The 11659-nt window shown below is 36.4% G+C and overlaps 1 protein-coding gene across 2 annotated transcripts; it reads right to left on the bottom strand.

Annotated features, from left to right (window-relative positions):
• Positions 1-6096: 6096 nt before the first annotated feature.
• On the bottom strand, positions 6097-8112 carry LOC107759358 (transcription factor PRE5). 2 transcript variants are annotated; one of them, XM_075234399.1, is made up of 3 exons: positions 8094-8112; positions 7696-7978; positions 6097-6455 (listed from the first exon to the last, which is right to left on the bottom strand). In XM_075234399.1, the coding sequence occupies exons 2-3, from the start codon at positions 7822-7824 to the stop codon at positions 6303-6305; spliced, it is 282 nt and encodes a 93-aa protein (XP_075090500.1). In that variant the 5' UTR covers positions 7825-7978; positions 8094-8112; the 3' UTR covers positions 6097-6302. The 2 variants fall into 2 exon arrangements, with proteins under 2 accessions (XP_075090500.1, XP_016432768.1); XM_016577282.2 differs by lacking the exon at positions 8094-8112 and having other exon boundaries at positions 7696-8051.
• Positions 8113-11659: the final 3547 nt, after the last annotated feature.

Raw genomic sequence — 11659 nt, 5'->3', positions numbered from 1 at the left:
TGTGGGCATACCATACGACCTCGAAGTCCAACAATGGGGCCACACCTATTCTCGTTGGTTTACGGCACAGAAGCTCTAATACCGGTCAAAGTCGGAGAACCAAGTCTCAGGTTCTGATATGCAACCAAAGAATCAAACGATGAAGCCATGAATACGAACCTGGATCTGATAGATGAAAGGCGCGAAGCCGCCCTTGTTCAGTTGGCCGCCAAAAAATAGCGAATTGAGAGGTATTACAATCGAAGAGCCAACCTTCAACATTTAAATGTCAGGGACTTAGTGTTAAGGAAGGTCGCTAAGCATCTGGAACCCAAACGAAGGGAAGTTGGGGTTGAACTGGGAAGGTCCATATCAAATTATCGATATCGCTTTAAAGGGATCATACAAGCTCGGAACAATGAACGGTGAGCAACTACCGAACAACTGGAACATAACTCACTTGAAACGATATTACTGCTAAGGTACGACCCCATTCATTCCTTTTACTTATTTGCATTTTGAACTAACACTTGAAGGCAACCGTAAATGAACGACACAATTTTTAGGCCCTGAAATCATGCATTGCACTCTTTTTCCCTTGAACCGATTTTATCCCAAATGGATTTTTCGGTAAGGTTTTTAACAAGGTAACAGTAAATCATGCTAACTTAGAATTGAAGGCTGGCTACGAACCGGTGTCGAAGTTCACGACAATAGTATTCGAGGCTTCTCTATGATCGACCTCAAACACTGGGGGATATCACCCTCGGATAATGACTTTAGCAAGGAAAGAAACTTTGCGATCGAATAGTCTTGGCTAGATCAATAGGATTTATTGTAAGGGGCAAACGGTCAAATGAACTGTGCCCACATAGATAGCTCAAGCCCTGACATAAAGGTTGTACACATGTGTAATCGTATATATTATGCACAGAAATTAAAAAAAAGTTTCTTCCTTGAAGATAAATATCTTGTCCCTTAAAACAAATCCTCTTAAGGAATTTCCAACTTTCGATCCTCTAAAGATATCGATCCCAAGGGCCACCTTTATCTGGGTTCAAAGGATTGCTCTCACTCGGGGACTGCCGTCCAAAGACAAACTCGGACGGTCCGGGCTATCAGAGCCCGGGACACAAGACCTACTAGGCAGCGCCCGAACCTTAAAGGCTACGACAATCCCTATTTGGGGACTGTTATCTTGGGCAAACTCGGATAACTCGGGGTAATAATCCCACTGAAAACACCTGAATTAAAAAGGCTACGGCCATACTAAAATGGCTTAGAGACGTCCGAGACCCGTAACAAAAAACAAAGCCTTCAAAATTTCTAAACCAGTTCAAAAGGCTACCCTCGGAAAAATTATTATCTAAAAAGTTCTAAGTATTTTGCGGAAAGCTTCCGGTCATACCGAGCCCCCACGAATCGTAAATAAAATAATATTAAAATAAATGCATGTTCGAACCTCCGAACAAGACCTAATTATTACATGCTAAGGCATTTCAATATCTTTGCAGTCATAAAGAATAAAGCAAAAAGAAACGAGCTTAAAAACTGTCGAAGGAAAAAAAAGAGCCTTATATATATATATGAAAATATCTTTATAAAGGCCAAACGGCCTTGACAAAAAAGGTACAAAAGTGCAAAATACAAAAATAAATAAAAATATACAAAGTACTTAAACTGTTTGGTCTCTACCGGAGCCCGCCTCGTCATCTGGACCATCAGAGTCTTCTCCGTCCTCGGATCTGCCTGATCCCTAGGAGTCTTCTTCATCCTCTAGGAATGCCAACTTTTTGACCTCGACCTCGACCTCGAACCCCTTAGCGGTTGCGATCTTGGGTGACACATCAAAACCCCAAGCATGAACCTCTTCGAGGGGCTCCCTTCGGGACTGCCACTTCATGTATTCAACCATGTCCCTTAAGCGTTCCTGGGATGCCTCGACGTCGGCCTTATAGTGGGCTACCATCTTCTCGGCAATAGTTTTAGTCACTTCAACAAATGACTTGGCCATTTTGAGCTCATTGGCAAGGGTTTCTCGATTGGAGACAGTCGAGCTTAGCTAAGACTGGAGCTCCTCAATTTTTTGGGCCTGCACCTCAGCCTTTTCCTTTGTCTCCCGAAGCTGGACCTCTGCCGAGGTCAACTACGCCCGGGTAGTCTCCTTTTCCAAGGCTAGGTGCTCCATTCTGCCTCTCCATTCTTCGGCCTCGACCTTGACTGCATCCATCTCGGCTCGGAGTTGTTCGATCCAATCGATTTTCTGTTGGACCTGTGATTTCCAACCATTAGTCACCATGTTTAGCTCATCATCACTAACTTCAAATATTTTTACCTATTCAACCAGGTTGGCGTGTTCCTTCCGATCCGCCTCCAAATCAGCTCGAAAGCTCTTAGCCTCTCCTTCAAGTTGCTCGTTGGGGAGTTTGTAGGTGTCTCTCTTCTCAGTGATCGCTCGGATATCGGCTTCAAGATGGTTCAGCTCGTCCCAATACTGAAGGAAAGTTTCATGATGAAGCACTGAGGTCTACAAATACAAAGAAAAATGTTAGGATTATATGGTTTAGTCTGAGTACAAAAGGAGAAATTGAGGTCATCAAGAGATATCTGAAGTTACCCGGTTCGGCGCCTGTTGTGATTCGTTGAACAGGCAGGGCGCGTCTACCTCATTTATCTTGGCTTGGTCTTCCTCGGTCACCAGGTATCGAAGGTAACTAGCAACCCCTATGGGGCGGAGAGGACCCGGGCATTCTTCAGAACAAAGATGATGATGGATTGCTTCCGGTCAAGATCCACACTCGGAGCTGGGAACCGATTGATCAATTTCGGTCTCGAGGAAAACCTACTTTCTCCCAAATATGGACTCTTCTTCGGTACCTCTAAGTCACCCAATCCGGTGATGTCCTCCGAAGCATTGTAATCCACGCCATCAAAAATGCCGCAGAAGGGGTTGTCCGCTCCACAACCCCCCTCTTGTTGGGACGCTCTTTCACCGTTTGGGCATCGTTATACATGGACTCACTAAACGAGGGTGATTCGGCGATGTCTATCACACTGAGTGCTTCTTTTGGGGCACTGCCCGCATCCCGGGAAGCCTCGGCCCTAGCCTCCTCATCGACCTTCTTAGCTTGAGGTCGGTCGGTCTCGAGGTTCTTTGGTTCGGAGGCCCCTTGCCCTTCGAACTGCGACGGCACGCGGGCCATCAGGACAAATGCCTCTTCTTCTTTTTCCTCTTCTTCTTCTTTGGATTCGTCTCTCAGCTGGTAGAACGAATCTGGAGGTGGTGCTCGGGCACTGGTGCTGTCTTTTGGCTTACGCACCAGCCTTCTTCTTATTTTCTTTTTCTCCGAGCTCGGAGCCCTCTTTCTTTTCTTCTCTTCAATTTGTCTCAGAGTAGGGGACTCGGTAGGTAAGTCCTCGCTACCGGCTGGAGGCCTCAGTTCGGAATCCTTGGATAAACCTGAAAAAGAAGTAAACGGAGTGAGGACTTAATGAAAAAGAGGAATCTAAATATTGACTAGTCAGAAAAGGAGTCTCACCATGGGAACGGGCCTCCAAACGGCCCTTCGAGAGCTTGCGTCATGAGTGCTCGGAGTAGGGCATATGTGATACGATACTCTCAACCCACTCCTTGAGTCGAGGGACAGCATTCGGGACCCAAGCGATGGCTGCACCACCACAAAACACCGATAAGAAAGAAGGAAATAAGTATAAAATCGACTTTCGAAAATAAAATTGTACTTACATGATGTATTCCACTTCTTAGGGAATGGTATGCGCTCAGCTGGGATCAGGTCCGAAGTCCTCACTCGGACATAACGGCCTTGCCAGCCCCGATCCTGGTCTTCATCAATACTTGAGAACGGGGCTTTGCTGGCCCGGCGCACGAGCTTTATCAGTACCCCCTAGAAGATTCGGGGACTGTACAAATGTAGAAGATGGTCGACGGTGAATGAGCACCAATCGATTCTGCTCACGAAGAACCGGAGGAGGATCACAATCCTCCAGAGCGAAGGATAAATCTGACTGAGGCATACCTCGTACCTCTTACAGAAATCTTTGATGATCGGGTCCATCGACCCAATTGTAGTCTTTTCAGACCGTAGGAAGGACTTCTTCAGTGATTTAGAAGATGTATCTCGAGACCTCCTCACACCGGCCTTGTACGGAGGAAGGTTTTTCAACCTTGAAATCGGCGTTGACCGAGTATCCTCCGGGGATGAATATTTTCAAAGGGGGTTCTGGTACTGGTTCATCAACGGTAGTACGCAAAACAATCTCCTCGGCCTCAGTAGCCGACCGCGAAGTAGAAGGGGTTTCTTTCTAGGGAACGGTTTTGGAAGTCTTTGCCATTTCTTTAAAAAATGGATGAAATTGGAGAAAGAAAGGAAGTTGAAGGATTGTACTTGTTGGCTTGAGATGAAGATAAACTAGATTTCTTGCAAAAGATTTGAGATAATCGAAGTGAAAGTGCTACAAAGTATTGAAATCTTAAGGGTATAACGGTAGAAAGTTTGGATGTAAAGTTAAAATGAACAAAGGAAGAGGTATTTATAGTATTTCAGCGACGGTTCGCATCCAGGAATGGCCGCCCGACGACTGACATGCATTTAATGCCATCAAGACTTGACTGACGAAACGTTTCAGTTGTTTTGTCATTTCTGTCACGGTGTATCGAAGTAAGAATCGGAAGCTCATATCGTTTCTCGTCGTCTACTCTTCGAAAAACGAGGGGACTATCTGTATACGGTCGAAATCGAGCTCGTGGTGCATCCTAGCCTCCAACATGGTAAGCCAGGCTCGAGACATGACAATACAGGACTAAAAATCGACCCTAAGTCCCACCGGGCTAGAACCTGGAGACAAGACGCATGTCTTCGAGAATATCGAGGCCATGATCCCGGAATTGGTCCTAACCTCAAACGACTTTGAAGAAACATTGTCAGCATAGCCAATGGAAGACCAAAATATCCGTGACCGGATATTACGGCGAGAATCTCGGCACGTACCGATAAAGAACCGTCAATCAGTAAATCAAAAGATTTTTTATCATTTATAGAATTGTACCTAAAGTAGCACTCCTCTACTATATAAATGAGGTCTAATAATTCATAAAGTATATTGTAACCCGCATTCCAAGGCAATATATCATTATTATTTTTTATTATTAGTTCTTCTGCTTTCGTTCGTCGGTGCTTGTTGTTACGAGCCCAGATCGAGGGCAAATATTTCACTAAGGCTTAAATCGTCTTTCTCATGTGGTTTGAGCTTACTTCATCCTTATTTATTTAATTTGTCTTTATTTAATGCTTTGTGTCAAATAAATCTATGTATTCTCAAAATCACTTACAAATTTAATTGTTTTTCAATTTTGAGAGTAAATAACCAGAATGTTCATTACTGTATTAGATTCTAGATATATATATGGGTTATTAATTAATATCTCTGTCAAAGGACATGGATGAGACATTCTTCTTATCATGAGAATAGTAAATTAGAAAGCATATTTCGAATGGTCTGAAAATTCCGATCTTAGGCTTGATAGAATGGCATTGTAAAATACTGGTAGCTAGCCAGTTTTTAACTCGGCCTAAGCAACACCCAAAATTGAAGTAGATCTGATGAGAATTTCATTTAGATTTAAACAGATATAGTCCTAAATAAAAAATATATATTAGGTATTAAAATTAGGAAAGTAACATTAATGAAACGGGGAATCGCATCATCAGAGACGAAATAAGAAGACCAACTGGAAGTGTACAACAATAATGTATTCTATATATAAAATGACAGTCATACACATATGTTATTCATCTCCCATCCCCTTGTTCTTCTTTCTTTAATTTAGTCTTCGTACTACGAAGTTATGTAAATGTATTCATTTTTCTGTTTCTTTCCAGTGGTCAATTCTCAATAGAGCGCTTTTCAGGGTGATTAATTGATAACTTTCACGCTGATCAATTCTCCTTTTTGGCGTATATTTTGTTCTTCCTATTATTAAGTTTCCTTACTGTGTGGCCTGGATTGAATAAAAAATAAACAAGTGAGAATTTTTATAGCTAACCTTAACTTAATAATTAAAAATATAAACTTAAGCACTCCAAAAGGGACCTGTCGAGCACAAGTACATCTTATTATTATTTAATCTAGGGAAACATCCTTACAAGCGCGTGTACATATAATAAGCAAGGGGAAGTTATAAATGCTAACTAATGAGATTGGCCTAGCTAATAGTAGTGACCAGCAAAGCCTAGAGAGGAAGAAGAAACGAAGAACTTGGTAGTAGAATACGTCTATTCAATATATGATGAACAAATTGAAGATTACATTAATAAACTACGAATGATTGCAGCTTCAGGACTGTCAGCATCAATGGTGGACAACAACTGAGAAAGTCGATCACTGAGATCATCCACCTCTTTATGCAAGCTTCTTATGTAGTTGCATGTTTCCTGAAGCACTTTAGATGCTGATGCCTGCGCAATATATCAATCAGTATATGAGAAATTAATCAGATTCTTTGACGAGAGCGCATGGTCGATAACCGAGGGTTGAGGATCAGGTTTTTCTTACCTGGTGCGAGATAATACTGAAATAATACCGGGTATCTTGTCGTGTTGTTGCGAGAGAATAGACAAACATGTATGTTAGTGCACAAAATCAAACATGCCTTAATTTGTGGAACGAGGTGTTACAGATCTTGAAAAAGGTCAAATTTTGACTTACGTGCTAAACTGGCTCTATGCCTGTGAGCATCATTCTAGCATTACGAAAACATTATTATGAACATAATAATCTTCTCTTTTTCAACGACAAACTTTTACTCTTTTCAGATGTAGTCCTTAAAAAGCGAAAGAAACCATGCTATTTTAATCACTTGATAATAGTGTACGGCGATTCGCTGTTCGACCATGCATACCAATTTATTTTATTTTTGGGAAACCAAATTGGGATATGTAAAACTGGAACTCTTCGGAGTTCCCAATAGACGTAAGATTACGGTTTAACATAAGGCAGGTGATTATTACAAAAGGTTAAATTACACTCATATGTAAAAATTATTTATAATATTAGTATGCCTAAATTAAATCTTAATATTAGTACTTGATAAATTACTAGCTGAAAATTAATGTTCCTTCAAGTATAACCAATGGTTACTATAACCAAACTAGAGATCCATACGGCACTGAATGTTCTGACTCAACTTCACAAATATGTATAAATAACAATTTTTTTTACAAAAAATAATATGTATATAGTAATATACTCCTAAAATGGTTGTCTCGTGTACAAAGTATTCCACATTCACGCAGAGTTTGAGGAAGGGTCTACTCTAATGCAAGCATTAGTGGTTACTTCCACAGTCTTAACTCATACGTTATAGGTAATACAGAGATAACTTTATCGTTGTTCCAAGATTTCCCTTCATAGAAAAATAAACTCCTATCATCAGATGAAAATAAACAAAGTAACATCAATTTGAGAGCATAAGTAATTGGCCGACTATCATACAAGTTGAATTAGGATAGTAGGTCAACAACACCGACATAAAACCTTGTGTACGACACTGCATATAAAGAACTCCGACGTCTCTATACATACAACTTTGTATACAAGATGTTTATACGCAAATATTCAAATGAACTGCATATTTATGACAATTGACATGGAAGGAAGACATAATTAAACATCAAAGAAAATGTAAGAAATGATAACCTTGTTGGTGCGACGAGTGGGAATTTCAGGAAGAAGTTGTTGCAACTTGGACATCAGTTCAATGATCTGATCATCTGAAATCCTCGACGTCCCCTCCTCTGATGATTGCCTCGACCTTCTCCCTGACATACTTCAACTACTAGTAATTTTTCTCCTTTTCTTTTTGGGGTACAAATTAATGGCTCAAAACTTGTTTGAATGGCAGCTTACACAATGGGAAGTGGTAGTAGTAGTAGTAGTAAAGCAGTAAAGAGGAGGGCGTACTGGTAGTTAGAAAATAGACCTGCAACGAAGAAAAGTGGTAATGATGATCAAGTTATAAAGGAGGATAAGGACCACAACGAAAGGAAATTTAGAAGGAGAGAGAGAAAGAGTGGGGGAGAGATATATAGCAGTACAAAAACATAGACAGCGATGTTGGATGTGAAGAAGACAATTGCATGGGAAAAAGCATCCCAGGAAACCTTCTTCTTAAGTCAGTGAAATTTTTCTAGCTCATAAAACTACCACTTCCTTCTACTATACTTCTGCTAGCGGCGGACCTATCCCACTGCACCCAATAACTTTTGTCTTAAAATATTATTGAATTATATATAAATTATTAATTTAGAATAAAGTACCTTAAAAGAATTAAAATATTAAACTTATAAGTTTTAAATTCTGTCTCCCCTCTCACTTCTGCTACATATTACTACCGTATATGTTATGTTGGGTCAATTGAATTCAATATTTTTGATGTGCATGATATAAGCTTGTTTGGTCAAATGTCTTTTTCGCAAACATTATTTTTCTAACGTTAAGGGGTTTGACCAAGTTTTTAGAAAGAAAAAATAGTACGCAATTTTTTAGAACCAAAAAAAAAAATAGCTTCTTCGAATTCCCAAAAGTACTTTTGAGAAGAATATACTTAAAACACTTTTTTTAAAAGTTTGGTCAAATACTAATTACTGCTCAAAAATACTTTCCAAATTAATTAGTCAAAGCAAATAAAACTTTTTTGAAAATCAAATGAAAAAAAAACTTTTCAAAATAAGGTGATTTTAGAAGTTTGGTCAAACAGCATAATGGTTTATGTTCTATATTGATTAAACTAATTTCAATATTTTAGACATGGTGTATATATACACATACAAACACACTTATAAAAGACAACTCTAACACAAAATATTGGTCGACATTTTTATAAATAAATTTCATATAAAAAATTATGTTTTGCAGTAATTATTTTTAATGGATTCAACTGAATCATGTTCGAATGAAATTTAATATGTGTGCGTGTGAGAAAAACTATTAGGGTCTATTTGGAAAGCTATGTGTAATTTATCTGGCAATGCAATTATTAGGGTAGTGATTACATACTCTAGTAATTATACGGTGTAGTAATAAGAATGGCATGTTTGTTTGTCATAATGTCACTGCAGTGTAAATCCCACTGTCATGTTTGATTAGACGAGTGTAATAACATAGTTAAATAAAAAATATCAGATTAATATGTGAATAAGTTTTATTGTATGACAAACATATGTACATAGTAGATATCAAAAATTAATTAACTAAGAGGTATTTAAAATAAATATTTTCCCATAAAAATACATTATTATAAATTATTAAATAATATCATAAAAAATAATTGGTATCTTACAAATAACTAATATTTTACTTAAGTTAATTAATAAAAATTTCAATTACGAATTTAATTTTTTCACCAACTCATGTAAATATAAGAAAGTTTGACGTGCACTCATAAAGTACTTTTTTATAATAAATATTTATACTAATGATTAGAAAATAAAACTAGTAAATAAAAAAACAAATCTTAATGTGTGACAAATACATAAATATATATATAATAATAAATGTTAGATGTTATTTATAACTGCGTATTTAAATTACATATTTAAAATAATTTAACTATCTTTCAAATAATTAATATCTTAATTTAAAATAATTTATAAAGGGTTCAATTATAATTTTTTACCATCTCATCTGAATATAATATAGAATTTATGATTTATTGTATTCTTGAGCTTAGAAGTTACTTTATTTATTAGTTATATATACTAATGAATAAAAAATAAGTCTAGTAAAATACGATTATGTTTAATAACTAAAAAAATAAAGAACAATAACAAAAGAAGCAAAATATAAGAAGTTAAAAAAATTATATGGAAGCACACCATAGGCAACAACTTGGAAGTTTGAAAAAAAGGATAAGAGAAATGGAAGAGAAATAGTTAAAAAAATAATACTACTTAATATATTAGGAAAGAAAATATTTAAAAAAAAAGTTACATTAGGTTATAATTACACAATATAATTATTTTCAATTCTTATCTTTCTCCTAAGAATTGGAGAGTGCAATTGCATCCTCTTTAATTTTACTCAATTCTATACTGACCAAGTAATTACTTGGCCAGAAAAACATATCAAAATGTGTAATTACATCCAATTACACACAAATACAATTATTGGGTGTCTTTTCAAATATGCTCTTAATTTTTAAAAAAAGCAAAATTAAATTTAGAACATATAATATTAAAAATATAACGTGTTTAGTGCTAAAAGTCAACAAAGTTTTAATTCATTAAATTTAAATTTTAATCTGTTTCTCAATTGAATGAGGAAGGAGGAGAAGTACTTGCGTGTTTCCAAGCTTGGATTTGATGATTTGATCTCAAGTGGGCTTAGAAATGTGTTTGTTATTGTACGAACAAGGTGGCCCTTAATGTGTTATGTGTATGTCTACATGTACAAGACCACGTGATTGTTTTTGCTCTCATCGTCCCTTTTCCTTGTGCCTACTTCCCTAGCTACTAAAATTTACCTTGTTCAAGAGACTTTACTTATCTACACTGGTAATATAATTTTTTTTGTAATATTAATAATATTTTAACTTCTTGTAGGTAGCATGTTATCATGTCTTAGTGTATAGTAGATAAGTTCATAAATAATTAAAAAAATATATATATATGTATATATCCAACTTATAAAGAATTATATGGTGCAACCGTTGTTGGTTGCACCTCTATCAGAGAGGTTACGAGTTCAATTCTTGGGTCTATTTTGTTGCGTTTACCTTTCTTTTCTAGTATTGGGCCAACCTATGCGTCCCTTCTTGCGTTCTAACTAAATACTTTTTCCTTTTTTTTGGTTGTTCTTTTAAAATTTTCAGATTTGACATGTTAAAATCTCTATTCTTCTTTTGCCACGGTAAAAATATTTATAATTAAGCCAAATGTCTACGTTAAAGCTAGTAATAATGGAAGACGTAACATATGAATAGATACTAGTACATATATATATATATATATATATTTGTATTTTTTTTCTAAAAGTTTCATCTTGAACATAAATTTTAAAAGTGTATTAGATTCAATGGTAAGAATCTAAAACTTGAATTCTAACAAATTTAACGCGAAAATGACACTATGTAAACACTTTTAAGCATGCTATATTAAGGGATTTTTTTCTTCCTATATAATATTTGAAACTTATTTATCAAAATTGTGCTAGTTTTGTATATTACCCCCCTAAACAAGGATTACTTACAAATTATATACAATCCATTATTAATGCCTTAAATTAGGGGATTCAGTTACACCCCTTTTCTTTTTTTCCTCCTCTCCTCTTTCCTTATTTTTCTGCCACCCTAATTGCTTGTAAAATTTAGGTAAAATCTTTTCAAAGTGATAAGGGAGTGTCAAAAAAAATTATGCGGCCTTAATTAATTGCTTTTAACAAAACATGGTTCTATAAATGTTACAAGAATTTGCTTCCTTAATTGTCACAGTCATACAATGTTTGGTTTAAATTTGCTATTGTTTTGTTTTCCCAACATTTATTTAGTAAAAATAGAAAGTTATTCTTATTTTATTCTATCACTTACTAATGAAATAAAAAAACTTCATACGATAAATAATATTTTAAGTGGCAGCAGTATCATACAAATTTATGTGGTATAACA

The sequence above is a fragment of the Nicotiana tabacum genome, chromosome 17 (genome assembly GCF_000715075.1).
Source record: "Nicotiana tabacum cultivar K326 chromosome 17, ASM71507v2, whole genome shotgun sequence".
Classification (NCBI taxonomy): Eukaryota; Viridiplantae; Streptophyta; class Magnoliopsida; order Solanales; family Solanaceae; genus Nicotiana; species Nicotiana tabacum.
This window is presented reverse-complemented; position numbering and strand designations above follow the sequence as displayed.

Excerpts from the sequence above, each read along its gene's own strand:
- LOC107759358 (XM_075234399.1), bottom strand. The coding sequence starts at position 7,824 with ATGTCAGGGAGAAGGTCGAGGCAATCATCAGAGGAGGGGACGTCGAGG. Across the intron at positions 6,456-7,695 it reads CCACTCGTCGCACCAACAAG|GCATCAGCATCTAAAGTGCT; the intron begins GTTATCATTTCT and ends TATATTGCGCAG.